The 21,655-nt window shown below is 42.0% G+C and overlaps 1 protein-coding gene across 8 annotated transcripts in view; it reads left to right on the top strand.

Moving 5' to 3' along the window:
• The first annotated feature begins 6,701 nt into the window (after window positions 1-6,701).
• Window positions 6,702-21,655, top strand: part of ELMOD1 (ELMO domain containing 1) — a 49,895-nt gene continuing 34,941 nt past the window's right edge. Inside the window, exons 1-2 of one of the 8 annotated variants that reach the window (XM_075140056.1) lie at window positions 6,702-6,815; window positions 21,358-21,452. In XM_075140056.1, the coding sequence (XP_074996157.1) occupies window positions 21,436-21,452 (17 nt within the window). In that variant the 5' untranslated portion in view covers window positions 6,702-6,815; window positions 21,358-21,435. Of the gene's footprint in view, window positions 6,816-6,844; window positions 7,343-21,357; window positions 21,453-21,655 lie in introns of those variants that run through there. The other 7 variants (XM_075140055.1, XM_075140051.1, XM_075140053.1 and 4 more) reach the window with 7 other exon arrangements.

Raw genomic sequence — 21,655 nt, 5'->3', positions numbered from 1 at the left:
CATACATTGCAGGCAATCATTTTGCCCTCAGTTTTAATTTTCTAAATTTTCTCTGGCCATAAGCAATCTTGGAGACTTAGGGCTTTAAATCTTTCCAAAGCCATGCCTTCTCTGCTGTAAGAATGCTAGTGACATTTCCACTCTCTAGAACAGGGGGCCTCCTGCAGTTCGGAGCAATGAGCTACTGTCAGGTTCTCATCAGGCACTATGCACCTTTATCATCACAGGTTTGTTTGAAAATACTATAAAACTACAATACTATATGATAGGTCCACAGGCTGTCTACCAGAGGCTTGGAGGTGATTAAATCCATAAATCACTGCTGGAAATACTTCTCCAAAAAATTTCTGAATCCTCTGTTGGTTCTCTGTGAAACAGGAGCTGCTGCTTTCACTGCCCAGGTGACTTTCTCTGCAATTTGGGCAAAGTCTAGGGAAGATCTTGTGCCAGTCTAGTACACTTTCCAGGGTGTCAGAAGAGTAATATGAAGTACTGAAAGAACCATACGAAATATTGATTTCCCTCCAAATCACTGAACCCATCAACACATGATTTAGACAAAATATTTCTGTTTTCTCTGGCACAAAGGCTGAAAATTATCATCTCTTCTTCAAAGCCTGGACGTACTTTACCTTCTCTTCTTGCTCTTTCTGCCTATTTTCCATGACGAGGCAGGAAATTTTTTTTTTTTTTAATTACTGATTGAATTATATTATTCTCTTCTGGCCCTACAGTCAAAATCTTACACTAACCTGGCAAAACCCAGTTCTGTCACAAGCAATTAGGATTTGGTTGGCATTCAGAAAGCAATCCAACCCTACACAGGGATCCTCCCTGATATCTACATTAGGCAGCAGTCTGCTTTCCTGCATATCCTTGGAAACCATCATTTCTCACAGTTATCCTTCAGGACATAAACGTATCATAAGGACAATCATGGAATATCAGACAGTGAATTTGTCTACATCATCAATCAATATATTTTTCAGAATACAGTGCTTGCAGTCCAGACACAATCTGCAAAATTAATTTTTAAAGGCCTAGTATTGTTTACATACAGAGAACTAAATATTGCATTTCCATCGAAAGTGAGATCCTCAGTGCCTCCAGTGAAACTGGAGAGAATACTGCAATGTATTCCTTAGACTGGGACTCTATCCTTTCAGTCCCTTTCAGGCATCATCTCAGGAGGTCTCATGAGCTGTTGCTCATGCAATAGATTCACCTTCTTTGGAAGAAGAATAGCTGTGCAACCATAAGTTAAAATTTTCTACACGAAAACATGGTCAGTTACTTGGGTCACCCCACGTGCTGCTCTTGTAATCCAGCTTTCATTGACTTCTCTAGATCTGTATACATACTGAACACATCTGAAAAATATAAGTTGTAAGTTTTTCAACTGAATAGGCCAAAAAAAAAAAAAAAGATGCATCTAAACTTAGTGGAAATTTTTTTACAAACACCACTTCTCTGTGACTCAGTTTGCCAATCTGTGTGACATTTACATAAATATTTACCCAACTTGCCAGTGGTTGTGAATCTTCATGAATCATTGTTTGTGTAACACTTTGTAATCCTTGAATGAAACGTAGCATATGTATTCAGAGTATGGAACTGATTAATGGCAGAGGATAAATGAAAAGAAGAATAGATAAAAAATGATCACATCACTTTTTTTCCCTTGTTCAAAATCGGTTTCAAAGAAATTCTTTATTACAAATGCAAATCTTTCTTTTTCACACAGGCATAATATGGTTGGTACACATCTTAGTGAAGAAGATTAGGACACAGTCTGATGTTAATCAGCATATTCAACTTTGTTCACATTTATTAAGATAAAAAAGCAGGCATTGTTAGCATATAGTATTTGAAATTCATGTCTACATAATTTTATTTTACTCTTTCTATATAGAAATATAAAACAGAATTATTTGAATCAAACCATTATAACACTAAATGCTCTTAATTCATATGTAGACAAAGTCCTTTCTGGCAAAATTCTTTGCTTCAAGAGACAGGTAAACTAAATGAGCATACTGGCTGCTTCACTTAGCTGTCATGTCTCTAAAGGCTATATGAGCAAGCCTGACACACTTCATCTCTCATGTTATCATCATCTACATGTTTTTGTTATTGTCTCCCGTGTTAAACTTTACGGCATCTTCAGTCAAAGGAATACGAGTGAAACAAAGTATGGTACTGTAAATGAACAATATAACTAGGAAAGAGGTTTAGGAAATTATCGTAGAAGTTGTGTGCAGACTGCTTTAGTTGCTATAATATCAGTGCACGAGAACCATGTAATAAACCATCTCAGGTCAATTCTGTATTTGGCGCTTGCCCTGAGCTAGGCACAAAGAATTGCCAGCTGTTCAATATTTCAAAGTAGAGTGTTGACACAGATTTGATGCATCACAATGATTATGAAATTGAATTATGGAATTATAAAATCATTGTGATACTTGAGATAGATACTCAGACACAGCAAGAAAATAGTTTTTAATTTGGGGAACCAGATTTCTTAAGCAAATAAAATTACAGAAGTTAGAGATTGGAAATATGTTTTTTCACCTCATCCTTCTCTTCACCGCAGCAGGATGGTTCTTTATAACACACTTCTATACTGTTCTGCAGCTCAATTGTGGGAATGCATTTTGCGGGGGGAGGATATCTGCAGGGAAGTCCCCATACACCCATCAACTACACAGGACACTGTCCTAGGAATGGAATCAGCACCTACTTGAATGTACATGGAGACCAAACAGGGGAATCCCTGACGGCATCACATAATTCAGGATCATGCTCACTACCTGAGCACTGCTTGGCATGGGGAGGAATGAACTACAAACCCCAGATCCCACCCAGTAAATCCCAGCGTGCATATACATGATTATATAGAGTAAAAACAAAAGGCTTATACGTATGTTGTGCAGTATCAAACATAAAACAGAGATGCTAACTCATGCTAACAGATGAGTATCCTCAGATGAAAGGCTCCAAAAGTGCAATAATTCTTACATATAAGCAAATCTACAGATGTTTAGGATTCTGCTTCTAGATTCTCATGGATCCCCAAGACGGCCTGTTTCTGTATCTTTTATATCTTTTTTTTTTATTTATTAGAAGTAAACTATAAAGCTCCAGGCAAATATATAAAAGTTTCTGGCTGTGCTGACGTAGGAGTAAGAATTGTGTTGGGAGCACCTGTCTAGCTGCATACATAGTACAGTCCAGCAGCTGGAAATCGATTTACTATAGACACCTTTCACTACAGAGCTTGCAATTGTTAACGTACCTGCCACATGATTCCTGCTCCCACCAGCAGCCTCCAAGACTCCAGATTCCTCCCCTGCAATGATCCTTATGGAAATTTTTTTCAGCAAGTAACTTACACCCCAAATGCATGTGTGCAGAATGGTGACAAGCTGTGCTTAGACAAATGTTGTCCTCCCATCTGCACTTTCACCTGAGTGTCCTGTTCCCTTGGACCACATAACACCTCCCAGAAGATACAGCTGGATGTTTGCTTGATGACATCCTACACCTAAGGTAGTCTGAGCTTGATTCTTCTCTGGACATCTTGACAAAAGCTGTAGTTACCACCAGACTCACTAATTACAGCATTCTTTTGTCATCTGCTTGCTACTGGCTTTGGAAGGGCTCCATTTCACCACGTACCAGTCTTTGGTCATTTCTTACAGAGGTCTAACACCAAGATCCCATACAGTTTCCTATAAAAATATGGGTTTCCAAATAATAAGAGGTGTGATGCATTTTCTTATGGAGTGAGGGAAAATAGCTGTTTAAACTAAAATCAGACTTCATGTGTTCCAGTAGGCAAGAGTACTAGGAGAAAGGTATAGCCTTTTTAATGCAAAGCTTTTCCCCACAAGAAAAAAGTTTGATCACCTCAGTCAAAGTAATAAAGAAACACTGTAGCTGGTCTTGCAGTACTTAATCCATTATTGTTCCTTTGATATCACAAGTATCATTATACTTAGCAGTATGCTTCCATTACAGCAATTTTCTTTTAAATGCGCAGCACTGTCACCAGTTGCCTAATGGTGTGTTAAATCACACCTGGATTAATAGAACCAGAAGATCAAACACTAAGAAATAAAAAATAAAAACTTTCAGCTGATCCACAGGTCTCAGGAAAAGTGCTAGCAGCCTAAAGACAAGGATGTGGTTTATCACACCCTGATAATGCCCAGCTGACAAAAGGGTCCCCTGATGCCCAGGGCAGGTGAGGAGGATTGAAAGCAGCCTGAGAAGGTTTTAATTTCTGCTGAGAGTAGCCTGTCTCATCCTGAGTAAAACCTAAACAGATTGATAGTCTAGACCATAGATTTTGAAAACTGAGGTAAGAAAGGTCCATTGTGTAAATAGGGGGGGTTGGTTTTGTTCTTTCCTTATCTTTCCTTACTACAACTTTTAAGACTATTCTGGGAGTACTAGGATTGCTAGGTAAAATATATTATTTCTCTTGTCTGTTTTATGTAAAAAAATACAAGTATAGCTAAAGTATTTCTACCACCATCTGTATTGTCACAAAATGAAACATGTTGTTTGTTAAAAAGAAAACAAAATAATACTATGAAAGCATTAACTAAAATGTAACTCCTTATGGTGCATTTAATAATGCTTGGGTGGTATGTCTTCTGAGAAAAGTGCTTGATGGTGTCAAAACACATTAGGTTCTTCACAAGGGCATAGCATGTGTACTCTTTATCAGTAAATTGTGCAACAACAAGAGCTTCTATCCAAAATAATGAGGGACTTGAGCTTTTGATTTTTCCCCAATATCTGAGCTAGGTATGTTGCTATCTGGTTTTTTTCTGCTTCTGTCACCTTCTTTCCACACTAAATTAATCATGCAGGTGACCTTGCTGGTTTTTATTATGCACAGCAGGCTGTATGAGCTATTGCTGGAAAAGTGTGACATTGCTCAACTGGTGGGGTCCTGTATCTATTTTTTCTAATCTGTTTTTCACTGCTACTTCCAAATATGGGCTATATTTCTGCTGTAATGCACAGTTTCTTTCATTTGCTATAAATTAAAAATAATTATGCTGTTAGAAGGAAAGTACAGCACAGTAAAATATTCTCTAACTGCTTATAATCGAAAGAGCTGGGGGCTTTTTAATCCAGGCCCCCGTTAGCTTTAAAATGCTGTTTTGCCTCAACTTTCCATGAGAACAATGATGCTCAATGTAGGAGGCATAGTAATCTGGGTAACTTCCATCCCAGGACATTGAGTGAATGGGTACATCAAACTGCAATTTGATAACAAGGGACTTGTAAAAATCCAGTCAAGTCTGAAATGGCACTGCATGACTACAGTATAGCTATGTACTGCTAGTTGATTCGAGAGAACGGGCAGGAGGCCTTCTGGAAACTCCAAACCCGTTGGTCTGATCCCCTAAATTTGCCATAACAGTGAAGGACTAGAGTCAATGAGCCTCTCCAGCTTATTTTTTAAATTCCTCCACATTTGTGGACAAGAATATGGCATCTGGGAAGGTAAGGCTACTTCTGTAGCATGGATCTGGTTTTTCATGCTCATGATGCATCTTGCATAATTATGAATGAATTGTCTCACAAAGGTCTATTCCCAAACTATTTTGGGAAGCATAACTGAACTCTGCTCCTGAAGCCCCTGAAAAGTTCCCCAATACTGGGTTTACTCTGTTCAGAGATGTCGTGACCTGCGGTGGTTCCTCCAACCTGGTGATAGAGCAGTCCCTGACAGGCTCAGGAACTGAGAGCAAGGATCTGCGTGTGTGAGGGGGGGAATTCATTAGGATACAGACATTAGAAACACCGTTGTAATGCAGGAGGCACGAGAAGGAACTAGTTTCCTAGTTGCAGGGATACATGGAATTAAGCTTGAAACCTTACTTCAGCGTGCAAAACATGAGGCAAATAAGAGATGAGGTAGTAAAGCTGCAGCCTGATACCCATCATTTAGTGGGTTCCTTTGAGCATTGGACCTCGGCCGTAGCAGAGGCTGCTGAGACCCGGTCCCTGCCATTCAATCAGCTCTGCAGATCACAGCATCTGCCAGCCAGCTGCATCAGGCATGCTGATGTCAAGAAGTGGAAGAGGAACTATGTAGTTCTAGCTAGGAGGAGGATGAAGTAGCAGTCAGCTTTGCCTTGAGTGTAAGACATGAACAGCATTTCCTAGTCATTAAATGTTTAACTTAGTGACCCTAGGTAGTTCTTGAATGTGATAGTTGATTATGGGATCAAATGACTGAAAAAGGAGATTCCGAAGAAATTAAACCATGCCCCTTTAACAAGCATGCAGAAAGCTGTTTTCAGGTTAGGCATAGAAAACACTTTGAAGAAGAGGTTAATTAGCATTTTCAAAGGACATCTAAAACCCAAGATTATTGGACAATATGGGGATGCCAATGTGGCCTGACAGCCTGCTTACAGCTTCAAAGGAACATCTGAACAGATGCATGCAGCAGTAAGGATGAACAGAAACAGACTATTTGCCTACCAGCAGTAGTTATAGCACTGGGCAACTTCACACGATTCTGTGGATGCTTCAGACAACAGTCATTATTCTCTTGGAGGGAGAGCCATATAAATAGACTGGCATGCCCGTGATCCTGATGAGCAGATTTTAACCTTTGAAGATCAAAAGCCGTCGGGATATACTGCTGGGGAAGAAGGGACGCTGATCTCCTTGGCAGGTGGGTGGGATGGGATATGGAGGCAGGATGCTGACTCGCTGGATACTACCCTAGCTAGCCGGGACCTTAACTGTACCCCAGTGGCTGGGCTCCCCTCGAGCGCAGACAGGTATCGCCTTTCCCCGGCAAGCGTGGGGAGGACGGGAGGGAAGGTCTCGGAAACCCAGCTTCATTTTGGGAAAGTCAAAAAGGGAGGAGAGGTGCGGACCGCTGGCAGCCGGCGCGCAGGGAGCCAACGGCTGCCAGCGGTCCCCGGCCCCTTACCCTCCTCGCGGGGCGGGCTCGGGCCCCGCCGCAGCCTCCCCCCGCGCTCGCCGGTAGGCGGCACCGCCACCCGCCCTCCTCCTCCTCCTCTTCCTCCTCACCTTCGCCGGGCGCCGCGCCGGGTGACCCAGATCGCGGCGGCAGCGCCGCACCCGCCCGGCGAGGAAGGACGGCCCGGGACGGCGGCTGCGCCGCGCCGTGGGGATGTAGCGGCGCGGAGCGGTGAGTGCGCGGCCGGGCCCTGCCGGCGGGTCGCCTAGCGACGGGAGGCGGCTCCGGCGTCGCATCGCAGCGCCCTGCGCTGCCCTCCGCCCGGTGGGAGCGAAGTTTTGCCCCTTTGAATGCGGGACTCTCCCTAGGAAACCTTGCGGCGTAAGGAAATTGGGGGGACGCTGGGTGGTTTGCGCGTTTGGTGGGGGTTTTGTTGATTTTTTTTTTTTTTTTTTTTAACGTCCCCATCCTTTGTAATTCGCGAAGGGACGGCTGGAGGAGGCCGGCGCTGGGCGGCAGCCAGGCGCACGGCTCTGCGGCTCCGCAGTGGGCTCCGCGCCCTGCCCCGGCAGCCCGCCCTGCGCTGGGGGCCGCCGGCCTGGCTCGCCCCGCCGCCGCGAAGCGCAGCAACTGCCCTGAGGTCTGTGGACTTCAGTTGCACTGACATGTGGACATAATAATGATGTGTGGGTTTTTTTTTTTCATTGCACTCTCTTCTTCCCTGCTTCCCCTTCATCCCCCCGCATGATCATTGTATATTGAAGTTACGCTTGCTCCTGAGTTAACTCTAGGATTAATGTCTGTAGTCGTTTATGTTTCTCTTTGTCCTCACCGTTTATGCTTTCGTTACCATTTCCATGAAAATGGCTAGAAGAGTAGCTAAAGTGTATGTCAGAATGGGGGCGGGGAGGAGGGGGGAAGAACAACACCTTTGTCCCAATTCAGTCAACTCAACAGTCAGATCACAACAAGCTGTTTTTTATGACAAAGGCGCTTGAAACAAAGGAGCCATTTTAGAAACTCAAATAAATTTATTTTGTGGCTTGCACGCTTTAGTAAATCCAGGTTTTCATTCTTCTCTCTTCTGACCCCGCCCCCCCACTATCCTAATTTATCCTAAAATGAAGTAGAATAGAAGAAATGGCATCTCTTAAATCCTGCATCATCCCTATGCACTACAGCAAGCTTACTATTTGCCTTGTGTTTCAAACATTTCGTTACGCATTTTTAAAGAACATTATTTTGTGCTAGTAGATCCTTGAATAGTTGAAGGAGTTGAATGTGCTTGTGATAAGAACATCTCATCTCTTTAAGATGAGAACAGCAAAAGACTCGTTATGTGCAGTAATTTGGTAGGTGTTGCGTGCTTATGTCTGTTTAGCATATTTAGCAAAGCACAAGTACAGAGGAGACTGATTCTAAGGAGAGCCTGCTTTTCTCTGACTTAAAAAATGTGGACCACTGCATTTCCAAACTGAACAGGTGGAGTTACATCTAGAAATATCTTTTGACTTGTTCAATTCTCATAACTTGCGTATCATTTTAAGCAGTATTTCAACTAAAACTAATGCAAAACCACATTGCTGTAGCAATTGACTTATCACCATGCCTAATAGATGCTCGGAGACAGGAAGCCTATGATTTTCAGGAGTGAAATCATGTGACAGCATCAGATGCTGAATGTATCATTCTAGACAGAAAACCAGCAGAAAATACTTCCAGGAAAGCACTAAACAATGGAAAAATCATGTAACAGAATAACTTGTTAACTTTCCTGCTGGTTCAATGATATACAGTAAAACATCTTCTGCTAGTGTAAAAACCCTGCTAGAGCTAAGCATATAACCGAAGTGTCTATGAATCCTCTGCCTGTTCAGCTCTTGAGTCTGGGCTTTATTAGCCATGGGACAGCACCACACTAGCTGCGCTGATGCTTGTGAACCCAAGAATTTCCTCTGATCAAACATCTTTCTGTCACTCTTGCCGGGGAATTACAGCCCCTTGAGCTAAGCTATACTTAAGCGGGGAAACTTCAGGACTATGTTGCATTAGGTGGTTATTTTTGTTATCTATCATCTCCCCTGTGCAAACAGAGTCTTGCTGCTGCTTGCAGTGATGGAGGCAGAGAAAATGCTGTTGCACAAATGCTAGTGTGTGTAGGGCTCCAGACTGCTGCTAGTATTTAAATCATCTTGTATTTTAAAGCTGTCTGGAGAACTTGTACTTACAGTTAAGCTGTGATCACCTGTAACCAATGTTAACAAAAATTCTGTTTAGTTGTACAGACAGGGCTATACAGAGCCAGGCAAGCTTTATTTTTCCCAAGGGGTCATCTGAAGTATTAGCAGAAAATAGCAAGAAGAGCAAGCTTGGGCTGCCTGGAGATCAAACCGTGCTGGATTTAATGCCCTCTGGCTCATGAGACTATTTTTTAAATTTTTTTTTTTTCATGAACATTTGCTCAGCCTTCTTGATTGGGAAGCTTGTTTTATTTTACATGCCTTTGAAATCAAATAATTTGCTCGGTGATGTAGCCAAAAGACTGCATGAAATAGATTACTCTCCTTGAATGCAAGCTTTGGGAAAGAGGCAAGAAGAGTAAACTCCAGGGTAGGGTTTGCTGGAATATTGGGAAGGAAGCCAGGTGGTGAGATTCCAATCAGGAAAGAAGGATAAAGTAAGGAAAAATAAAATGAAAAATGAGACTGATGTAAAGAGACGTGGAGAATGGTTGTGGCAGTGCAAGACTGAGGCTATGGTTCAGGCTTAGCATCCTCAGCATCGATGTAACATGATATGAGCTCAGCCACATAACTGAGCCCGAGTGCTGAGCTGTGCTGCACCTGAGCTGTGCTGCACCGCAGGGTTTGCCATGCCTGCACCCGAGGTGGAAACGCTGCTTGTTCCTGGCAGGCAGTGGAAAGAGTAGTTTGACAGCAGAGGCTGCGGGAGCAGCTTCCTGAGTCACTTCCCAGTGGTACGTGGGACTGCGTGAGCACTCCTTTTCAAGGCAAAGCAAGCATTTTAGTGGTAAACTGACCTGTTTGACTTTGCCTTGAAACAAATTATGGATATGTTTACGCTAGCGATTTGGCTCGCATCCAGCTTGAGTATCTGACACATTCTCGGGAGACCTTCTCCAGTTGCCTTGTGGTGGTTCAGGTCTCAGAGCAGTCTCGCTAGAAAAGACCTGAACTCTCCCAGGGCAACTAAACCAGGAATCCTGCTCTGGGAATACCCCCAGTTAATTACTGAGTCTTGCATGAAAGATGCTGGTTTCTTAAAAGTACCTCTCAGCTGTAATCAAGTGAGCAGTTCTCGTCCACTTTAGCATAAAACCAATGAAGAGCCCCACACCAAGTTTGTTAGCTTCAAACATTTCTGGCAGTTTGTTCTGGAGTGCTATGTCCCACTCCCCTGCAAAATGTGAGCAAACACTTCTGAGCTTTCTGTTACAGCTGAAAGGCCCTTCAAGAAGATAAAGTCCAGCACTTATAGTAGGTATAGTACCTGAGTGGAACCAAGTGGTTGGGCGTGGTGTTTTTAACATGTCCTAATCTGTCTGCAGATCCTCAGGCTGAGCACTCCATTCTGGTTCAGCCAGCTATAGTCACAGATGTACAAACGTGCCTGGAAAATAGGAGAAATACAGCAGGTGCAAAGACTGGAGTTGAAAACAATTGGCAGATTGAGCAGGTGAAATTGCAACTTGTTAGAGCAGATTTAGGAGGTACAGGATACTGTGGTCCTCATGACTGTCTATAGGAAACTGTGCGTACCTGTGAGCTCTTCCCTCTCTAGTGGTATTGTACCTAGGATTACTTCACATATCTTAACATACATGTCTACACTAATGTTTTAGCTGAGGCAGAGAGTGTGTTTTTGAAGCAAATGTCCCAGTTGTCCCTGCCTTTTTGTTCTTCATCTCACTTTGTGGACTAGTCTTGGAGTACCTGAGAATAAATGGGAGGAACTGTTTTGGGAGCACACCAGCTGCAACCTGGCATTCAATCCCAGGGACCAGGTTGGAGCTACTCCAGCATCTGTATCGGGTGTTTTGTTTAAAAACAAACAGCCTTTCCCTCATCTATGTAGTTTCAATTTCAAATGCTTGGCACCATTTTTTTTCCTTGGCAGAGCCACTTCTGTTGGTCTGTGCTATGCACTGATGTAGCTGTAGCTCCTGTGGTAGGTATGTATTTTGCTTCTGCAGGGAAGGGTGCTCAGGTAGAGAGATTAAGGGACAGGACCAAAACCAAGAAAATCAGTTATACGAGGTCCTGTCTCCACAGCTCCCTGTATCATCTGCTAACCCACTCACAGTTAACTGATGTCTTCTGAAGGTGTGTAAGGAAGAAAGGCTGTTTCTGTAAAGAATACTTATTTAGGACTGTGTACAACTGGCTATCAATTTGACAAACAGGAGTTATTCCTTAGCGTATACACCGTCTGCCACACACTTGTGTACCTGTGTCTGAATCTGCCAAAAATGAACTGGTAAGTTTCCTAGGACCCCAAAATTGTGATGCTGCTGGGATCAGCATATTGAGTAAGGGCTCCTGTGGCCAGTTCCAGATTGCGCTGATAACGAACAAAAGTTTTGCCACTGATTTTTTTTTTTTTTTTAGTAGTCTTATTTATATATTTAAAAACAAAAATAAATCCCTACCTTTCATTGTCCTCCAGGATGCTGCGGGTATTGAGACTTGTCCATGGTGTAGCAACAATTTGTTACTGCACCAATAATACTTGCACAATCGGGTGGGCGTGCAGGTGGTAGGAATTGGGCACCTTAGCACAAAGCAGTCCTGTGGTCGTGGAAATGTAGTCCTCTTCCATAGTTCTGGTAGGCAGTTATAAGAGCAAGTCTCTTATTCCCTCTCCCACTCTGCTTTCACAAAGCCACATCCATATCAACATTGTCTTGGATGTGTGCCATCAAACAGGTTGTGCCTCTCAAACACTAAGATCAATGTGGGGTTTGTTAAATTTGGGCTTGCTAGGCCTCCTCGCTGTCAGTGTTAAAGCAGCCTGAGGAGAACAGATGGATTGAAGGAGGAAGAAAGGAGTTCTTGCTGAACTATTTGAGGAAGGGAGAGGAGTGAGGAAGGGAGAGGAGTGATGGTGCTCCCAGAGGAAGATATGGAAAACAGCTTTTTATAAAGCATCTTTGGAGTCTTTAGGCACCTATATGCGAATGAGATGCCCTAGAACTGCCGGATTGAGGTTCCCCTTTAGAACGGAAAAATGTTTCAGCATTTTTTTTATACTATAGGCTGTTTTAGCTGGAGTGGCTTTTCTTCCCAACCCCCCTTATTTATCGTGTTGTAGGGATTATTTGAAACTCTGGGGGATATTCTTCTTCCAGAGGGGAGTTGAGTGGTGCAGCATGAGCAAGGGAGTGCTCTTGCTCTTGTGCATCTTGAACATCCAGTTAACATCACATGCAAACCAAGCAATTTGGGACTAGATCTAAAGCACGAAAGATGAGACTGTGGTCACCATTCAGTCCAAAAACCAACCAAACAACAACAAAAAATCCCACCCCGCTGAGAACAACCAACCCACTGAATCTGGAGAAAATTTTGGTCTGCATGTTCTGCTGTATCGTACAGGTTACCATCTCAAGGATGAGATCAGTTCATATTACTGAATTATTATGGGTGTATCTGCTGCAGGTGTTCTGGAAACTAGTTTTATTTTTTTCTTTTGGAAGTTTTTCTGACTATTGCTTTACACTTATGGGGTAAGGGGTAGGACTATAAAAAAATGTATGCCCCACTATTCTAAGTAGAAGAGATGCTGAAGGAAGATTATTTTCAGTGTTGCATTGTGTTAAGAATAAGTGTTTTATGGCAATGCTGTCAATCATCCTGTCCTAGTTTGTATTCTTCCTGGCTCTGCTTTGTTCTTCTTCTCCCTTGATAATGGTGTTGCAGGAACAGTTTCCAATGGTCTTCATGTCTCTTCTTTCTATTCTCTTCCCATGTTGTCTTCTCTCTTCTTTCCAATTTTTTGCTATCAAGTCTTTGCCAGCATCCTTTTCTAGCTGAGACTGGGCACCTAAAAGAAAGCAAGCACCCAGTAGGACCGAGCAGGAAGTGGCAGAGGGAAGGAGAGCACCACGGCACCTCACACTTCCCTTGCCACTGACTTTTTTCCTGCTTGGTTGAGAAAGGGCATTTTGTGCAACTGCCACATAAAGATGGTTTCTGGGCCATGCCTGAAAGTGTGTTTCATAAGTCTTGCTTACCAGCTGGTATAACTTTATTGACCTTCAAACCATTCTTTCTATCTTTACCATTTGCAGGTCTTCATCACCTTTTCCTTTTGCTTCGACATGTTAGAGGGGTGTTTATATCCCTCCTTGCTATGAGTGTCCCTGTCACCAAACTCCATTCTAGCTTTCTTTCTCCACTACTTACAGAAGCAGTGCTTGATTCTGGTGCTGCTTGGAGTTAGCTTAAGCTACAGAAGGATGAAGTGAGTCTTAATACAGTCACTTTTTTACAGTTGTTCACAACCCTTGTTAACGGAAACTAAAATTTGGTAAGATATTTGTGACTCTTCCAAGTTGAAGAGTCAACTGGTAGCTGCCGGTACATAGGCCTGTCTGAACAACAGATTTGGGAAGATGCCCCTAAAGTGATTTTTTTTTTTTTTTTTTTTTGACCATGTTGCCATTCAAAACTTTTCCTTAAAGAAAGGCTTAAACCTGTTTCAACCAAAACCTGGAGTTTGCAATATTTATTGCAGAAATTTAAGAAAACTTTCCGGTTTCCATGGGAAAATAGATTATTTCTTCCACTTCTCCTCACCCCAGACATTGGTAAAACCAGAGCAATCTACCATGCACGTGTTCTTCTGGGCAGCAAATGCGTAACCAGAGCTTCCAGCAAGGTCATGTACTTGGAGCTGTCCTGGTTTCCTGCCTCCTGGGATGCAGAACATCTCACTGAGCAGCAAACGGGAGATGAAATAGTAGGCCATGAAGTTTGCAAAAAAACTGCAGTGGGATTTTTAGTCCTCTCGTCTGCAGATTAAGTACGTTGCTCATTTATTGTGGTCCTTCTGCAGATTGCAGGACGGCAGGCAGCTAACAGTGGTGCATAACACTTGCTATAGGATGCTCACAGTTTCACAAGTGTGGTGCTTCATGACATTATCTAACTGGCTTACTGCATGGGAGGTCATTATTCTTGAATCCTGTCTTAGGGAACAGTGCATCTGTAAAATTACAGAAGGACATGCAAAAACTCTCATGTATCCTACTCTTGCATATCTGTCTGAGAGTGCTCTGTGGAAAAGTTGCGCTTGCATGCCAAAGTAATTTGGATGCAGTGACGGGAAAACTGGGCACCACATGGAGCAATTTTCTGTTAGATCAGTATGAATTGTGTCTGACCTTTACCAAGTTCCTGGGTAAATAAATTGCTTTATTCTCCTCTACCCTGAAAGCTTTGTCTGGCCTTTGTCCTCATACATTTGGTGTCCTTGTCTTAATTTTTTTTTTTTGTCAGTTAACAAAATAAATATGAAAGTCCTTAGTTCTACATGCTTTCAGGCTGATGGTGTGAGGTTTTATTGATCTCACAGCTGAATTAACTCCACCTGATACAAGCAAATATAGCAGATGTTGGAAAGGTAGGGGAAAGGGTAGAGCAAGCATCTCTGGTGTAATCCTATCGACATTGCAGATCTGCATGTGACCCATTGATAGTATGATGCTTCTTCCCCACGAACTTCTGTGTGTTAGAAATTGGTAGGGCTCTAAAGCAAATCTAGACTTCGGTTAATTTTGGTGGCAAGTGAATACTTGGTCTTTGCCTTTTACCTTATATCCTCCTCTCATCTAGGCAATGATGGGGAAACCAAGAAGGGAAGGCAAAAGAGCATCATTCACTTTTAGAAAGAGTCATTTTGGGTTTTTTCCGTGGAGCTTCTGCTCCAGGCATTAGTCTGGGAGCTAACCAGGCAGCCTCTTTGGATTTTATGTATCCAGTCTTTTACGATATATTCTAAACTTGAAGGAATGTTGCTACAAAGTGTGATGTTTTATTTAGAACAGACTTCCTCACAGTACAAGCTGTTGTATGGTGTGTATGGAAACAGAGCAAGTAGGCCAGAAACATTGCACTGCAAACCTTGAAGGCACGCATGAGCCACCCAGATGATGCTGCTGTTCTCCTGAGTGAACTCATCAGTGGTCAAGTGAAAGTTCATGAGAAGTGGCTAAAAGTGATGCCATTTTATAATGGGGAGGGGGGGAGGGGGGAAGTTGCTGTGGGTTGAAGGCTGTTTTGAAGCATGAGACTTCATTTTTAGCTGATATATCATCTACTCAGGCCTCTTCTGGATAAAATACACTTTCCTCAGTAACTAAAGTAAGCTTGTTAAGGATGGAAATGTTATAGACAGAGACAACACTTGGATACTTGAATTCCTGATTACATTTCAGGGGTATGGAGAGCTTCCTCTGCTTTTTAATGTCGTATTTAGTATTAGAAATAAAATGTACCCAGTGAAGTCTTCACAGGTGACCTGAAGTGACTTCATATAATTTTGTCCTCAACATCTTTCAACATTGTAATAGAGCAGAGCTAATAGAAATTGGTAAAAGTAGATTATTGCCACAGTTCTGCAGACAAAATATGTCTGTATACATGTACATCTCCTTTGTTGAATTTTTGGGATTTAGTTTGCTTTAAAAAGTCAGGTATAGAACCATAGCCTTTTTCTTTTAAAGGGCAGAGATCAACAATGAACTGTAGAGATGCTTCTACAATGCTGAGTTTTGGTTTGATGTTATCTTCATGAAACTGTGGGTTATCACTTGAGCAAAAATCTACTGAGAAATTGCAGTGTGTAGGCTGAACTGGATGGAGTTAGAGGTAACTTGCCATGTGAGATTGTACAAGTAAGTTTTCTTGAACCCAAATGCAGTCCTACGTGACTGTCCCTTACAGGTATTGTAAGACCCTTTTGATGCGTCCTTGTTTCCTCTTTAAGGAGGCATTAATGGACTGAAGTGAGGCGCTAAGTTAGGACTACAGAACTAGAGACTTTCAAAGCACTGTTCTGTGGCTTGGAGGAAGGGGTTTTTTGTGCTCTCCCATCCTCCAATCCTTTTATTCAGGGCTCACTCTTTGTATTGCTTAATTGTGTTGTATACGCTCATGCTCACAGGCTCTTTTAGACAGGACTGAAATTCACCGAATTTTGACTTCATGTCTAGCCTTTCCCTCACTCTCCTAGTGAAATACAGAAACATAAAATGTCAATGTGTGATGGAGATTAGGAGAGGAAAAAAATCTTATTACCTGTGACAGTATGACTGAAGTCAAGTCTTGCTTATTAGCTTCATCAATCAAGCGTGACATTTTGTTCCAAGACTTTCTTCTAAAGATCGCTTGAAGTTGAATACAGCCTCATTTGGGCACATGGAAATGAAAATACCCTTCTGTACTGAGATGGGAAACTAAGCTCACACAAAACAGGCATCCACTGTTGATCTTTGAGGTGGGTCCTGCCAGTGGCTGCATCTGTTGGTGTCAAGCAAAGCCGTTTCTGAGCCAACACAAAGCGCTTTTGAAGTCCATGGAACTGAGATTTGAGGCGACCTGTTCCTGAGAGCCTTTTCGGCAATAGAGCCACTTCCCAGGATGTGTTCTGAGTTGGAGAGGTCTACGCACTGTTCTTGCTATAACATTCAAAGACCTATGAATGACTATGCTGCAATTGAGATGGTCAAAGATCCTCTGTTTTTACTAGGTTTTTAAATACATTTTAAAGTTACTTTTATTCCACCTTTCAGCATGAATCCAAGATGGAAGGTGTGAGTAGGTATGTGTCTATTCCATGGGATTGCCTGATAAACAGTACTTGCTGAGAATTAGTATGGCTTGACCAAACTGGGGTCCTAGAGTTGATGGGGTTTTATTTGTATTTGGGTTTTTTGTGTGTTATATTGATACTGGCAGGACTCTTGTAGACTCTTATTCTTGAATTGTAGGTCCCTTAAAATGACTTGTTTATCGTCAAATTGAGTGGTGGAGGCTTTCGGGTGGGACCAGTGGGGAGAGATGGGGTAGAGGGAGTAACTTGTTCCATCCTCAAGCTAAGCTTGTTTCATGGGAAACACTGAATATTATACAGGATTTTAGTGAGAAGTTGGTAGCTCTTAAACTAATAAAATAGCAAGGACTTGGGCACCCTGTTTGTTGTATAGAGTACTTGGGTATAACTCAGGATATCTGAGACGTCCCCATAAGAGTGACTGTGGGGAAAGCAGAGAATCAGAGACTGGAAGGGACCTCGGAGGGTCTCCAGCCCAACCTCCTGCTCACAGCAGGGTCAGCTCTGAGGTCAGCCTTCTCAGGGCTTCATTCAGTTGGGGCTTGAAACCTCAAAGAATGGAGACTACGCAACCTTTCTGGGCAACCTGTGCTACTGCCTGACTGTCTTGTTGGGGAAAAATGTTCACCTTATATCCAGGCTGAACCTCTCCTGTTTAAGTTTATGCCTGTTGTTTTTCACCTTCCTGCCCTGTGAAGAGTCCATCTAAGACTTCTCGATGACCTCCCCATAGGCACTGGGATGCAGTTGGGTCCCCCCAAAGCTGTCTCTGTCCTGGGCTGAACAAGCCCATCTCCTCCAGCCTCTCCCCCCATCATGTCAGTGGCCTCTGCTTAACTCTCTCCAGTTTATTGGTGTCTTTTTTGTATTGCTGGGGCCCAAAACTAGACAGTGTCTAAATGTGGTACAAAGAGTGCTGAGTAGAGGAAGATAATCCCTTCCCTCAATCTACTTACTGGCTCTGCTTGTGTTCATGCAGCTCAGAGTGCTGTTGTCTGTCTTTGCATACTGCTGGCTCGTGGCCAGCTTGCTATCCACCAGGACCTCAAGGGATGTTTCATAACGTATATCAGCTATGCTTCCCCTTTGTAATTCTAGTTATTGCACTTGGTGTTCAGGATAGAGAAGCATTAACATTCCCATCAGCAAAAAAAAAAAAAAAAAAAAAAGGAATATACAGTAGCAAAACACTTCTGGTGACATAAGGCTCAAGATTGTTGTCCTTCACGAATAAACACACGTAGGCTTTTGAGGTGAATGAAGGATAGGTGGCAGCCCAGGATGCTACTGGAAAGAAAAGTTGCAACCTGAAATGAGCATCATGGTGGTAGCTGGTAGCATTCAGCTCAGAAGAACCTACTTTGAAATTGTAACAACTAAACTAAAAATAAATGAATTAATTTTTTTTTCCTCTGTGCTCAAGATGACTGATGCAATTACTGCCTTCTATTTTAAACATGTCCTTTTTTTTTTTTTTGTGAGCAGGAAAGTTTGGATGAACTGTAATCTAATGATCCACATAAACAAAGTCCTATATTCAGCCAGCTCATCTTAATGATTCTGATGATTTGTGTCTTCAGCACAGCTGTTATTCCTTTATAATTAGAATATAAACCTTCTAAAAATGTTTGCAATATGCCAGGTGAGTCATTAGCTTGCAAGACAAACCTTACAAAGAAAACTACCTTGGTTTTATATTTTACTCTGCAAATATGGTGATTATATTAAATAATACAACTTTTTCCCTCAGCTGTATCTGCAGCTTTCTTGAAGACCTTCAGCTTCAGATAAAGAAGCAACTTTTAAGGCTTACTCTTGACTTCTTGCAGCCTCCAGCAACTGTTAATCTTTCAGATCGATGCATGTTTTGCTATATTACTTAAAAGATCATAAAAAGCCACAAGAATCCAAATAGTTAATGTTTATTTAAGGAAAGCTTCATTTATATTTTGAGAGAGAGCAAAACTTATCAGATTACAGCATTTACAAAGCCTGTCTGCCAGACATTAAAGTAAACTTTTTACCTTATGAACCAAGACAGCAGCATAGACTCTCTGTACTTTTGCAAGATGGAAGTCTTGCCTCTAGGTCTTGAAAACCTTCTTGGTAGAGGCAGGTGGAACTTGATTGCTTTGTGCTCCAGTGGAGGAAACTGCTTTTGAGGCCATAGCCTTTCTATTAACCTGGTTATGGGCTGGGTCTGTGCTGTAGGGCTCTAGCTGTTGAAGCCTGCAGGGTGAACTGTTCCTTTCCAAGCTGGAGGGCTTTGATATTGACTTTTGTGGCATCAGGACTTCAGCTGTAAAGTTTCTTTCTGGTGACTTCCCCTCCCTTCCCCCTTTTAATTAGAAGGGAGAGAGCAAGGAGAGTTATTCTTGTAATTCCAAGGGTGGGCTTTTAAAGAGATCCAAAGTTGTCACTTTTAACCACTTCTCATGCTTATTGTGTCACTTAGTTATGCTTTTTCTTTGCAACCAGCAATCTTCCTTTGAGTTTAGCTGTCTCGGTAGAAGGCAGGGATTTATGAACAGCAATGTTGACTTCTTAAAATACAATTTGTGAAACAGTCTAATTTTTAATGAGCATTCAAAATGAATTTATTATTGGCTGTAGCTGGTAACTGTTCTTGAAGGGAGAGTATCTTGAAGGTCCTACCATGCCACACTTGGATGAACCAATTCTGGAGTTCAGGCAAGTGGAACTTCTCTTCCCTTTAAAGCAGCAGTAAAGAAGCAGCATCATTTTCAGCAAGGACCTTGATCAGAATCAAGAAGGAGCTTTCCTCGGAGGCGGAGGCCAGCGCACACTTTTAGAGGAGGGGTTGATTTGACAGCTCCTGGCACTTCTGGCGTGTTCCTTACACTGCTGCCCTTATGGGTCAAATATTGTGGTGAAGCTTGCTTTGTTCAAGTTGATGCTAAAAAGCTGAGACTCAGCTGTGAGAATCTTTCACAAACTGTATCTTTTAAAAAGCAAATTATTGGACTGGAGAAGGAGAGCAGGTTACATCCCCTCCAGTTTTTGCCTATCTCCTGTGCTCCCTGTGCTTGCTGTTGTCAAAGACTTATCAAAAGCTGTAGCAGGAAGCGTTAGGAGCCTGCCTACTGTGCTCATTGATGAACCAGAGTTTGATGTTTGCATCTCTCTGCCCTTGCAAGCAGGTGTCACTGCAGCCAGCGACAATTACAGCTGTATTCAGGGGACAGCAACATGATTCAGCCAGTCAAAACCAATATAAATGAATGAAGCTTTCACAGTTCAGGATTATATATTTTTAGCAAGCTGTATGTGATGTAATCCAACAAGATAGCTGCATTTTTCTGAACTTAAATGGTTGTTCTGTACCTGTCATCAGGCAACAGCATAATGTAAAACTTGCAAGAATATGAGAACAAGGTAGGGTAAGAAGATTTTTATCCCATCAGTGCTGTTATGTCCTACAAAAGAAAATAGATTTGAGGTTGTCTAGATTTAGAACTTTGTGACAAAAGAGGCCAGACTTTGAAGGCCTTCAGGTACTTTTCAGTGTGCTGCGTGCAGTGCTAATGATTAAGGGCTCTTAAAAGATTTCTTAACAGCGCAGGTTTCATTCAGGCCTTCCTTGTGTGTGGTTTATACTAGTGCAGAGCTTGAAATTGTTGTCTTGTTCCCTTTAAGTCTTGGATTAAGCTGTCCCAATAGCAGACGTGTAACAGTACTCTGTTTTCTGGCAGCAAGTAAAGATGTTTTATTGCCTTTTACAGGATATGAAGTACAGTAATCTGAGAAGTCTGCATCTCTTGGTCAAATATCGCTTGTATGTGAATACCCTATTTTAGAAACCCAAAGTAAAGAGGTGGTGACTGGGGAGAGTCTGCAGTACATGGCAAGGGTTATATTTATGATGTTTCTTCCTGAATTGTTCCTGTTCCTCTCCTCTACTGGAACTAAATGGTAATCATAATGAAAATTAACTGTAGGACACCAGATCTCAGAACGGATGGGCAACCTGATCAACTGTATCCATTTTAAGACATCATATGTATCACTTAATGAAGTCAATCACCAGGAAAGTTGATTACCTGACATCTCCTATAGTGAATTAAATCAGGAACCAGTAGTAGCTCTTTGCTTACATGCTACTTTCACCCAAGGTCTCCAAGTGCTGTTGCAAATTCTGGGCTTTTAACAGCAGAGCAAGCCAAGTGTCTCTTGAAACTGCCACTTGGAAGCTGCTGTGAACCAGACAGGTGTTTGAAGAACACAAGAAGTGTTTGAAATTGTCTAGATTTTTCTTCGAGCTTTCTCACTTAATTCTGTACTCTTATTCAAATTTTTTACTTTTCTGGAAAGGGTCATGGATAGTATAGTCTGGTCAAAGTATGTGCTCAGGCTGAAGAGTATGAACAAATTATGATTTTTCATTTTGTTTTTATTGATATGAGATTTCTTAACATCTTTCCCATGTATTTCCATAGGTGTTTGTTTCAAGAGCAATTTAGAAAACTAAGTACCACTTCTTTTTCTCTGTTAGTGAAAACATCTCAATTCTATTTCTACAGCACCGATAACGCCTGCAAAGAAGAGGTCATCAGTGATCAATAGATTACGGCTCTAGCAAAACAAAATAAACCGTCACCATGAAACATTTCCTGAGGTAACTGTTCTTTATTTTTTCAAGAGTGTTAAATTATTCTAATTACTTCTGTGCTGCAGTGAGTTAAGTGTTTTAGCTGTTGCCAGTAGTACGGGAGGTATAAACTAGTTCATACTAGATTGCTTTCTGTTCACCTAGATTTCACTATTTAATTAAAGCTGTTTTAATTTAAAATTTCCTTTCCAGTTCTTTATAGAAGCAAA

This window comes from Calonectris borealis, chromosome 1 (assembly GCF_964195595.1).
Source record: "Calonectris borealis chromosome 1, bCalBor7.hap1.2, whole genome shotgun sequence".
NCBI lineage: Eukaryota > Metazoa > Chordata > Aves > Procellariiformes > Procellariidae > Calonectris > Calonectris borealis.
Note: the sequence above shows the minus strand (reverse complement) of the source record. Positions and strands in the feature narration are given on the sequence as shown.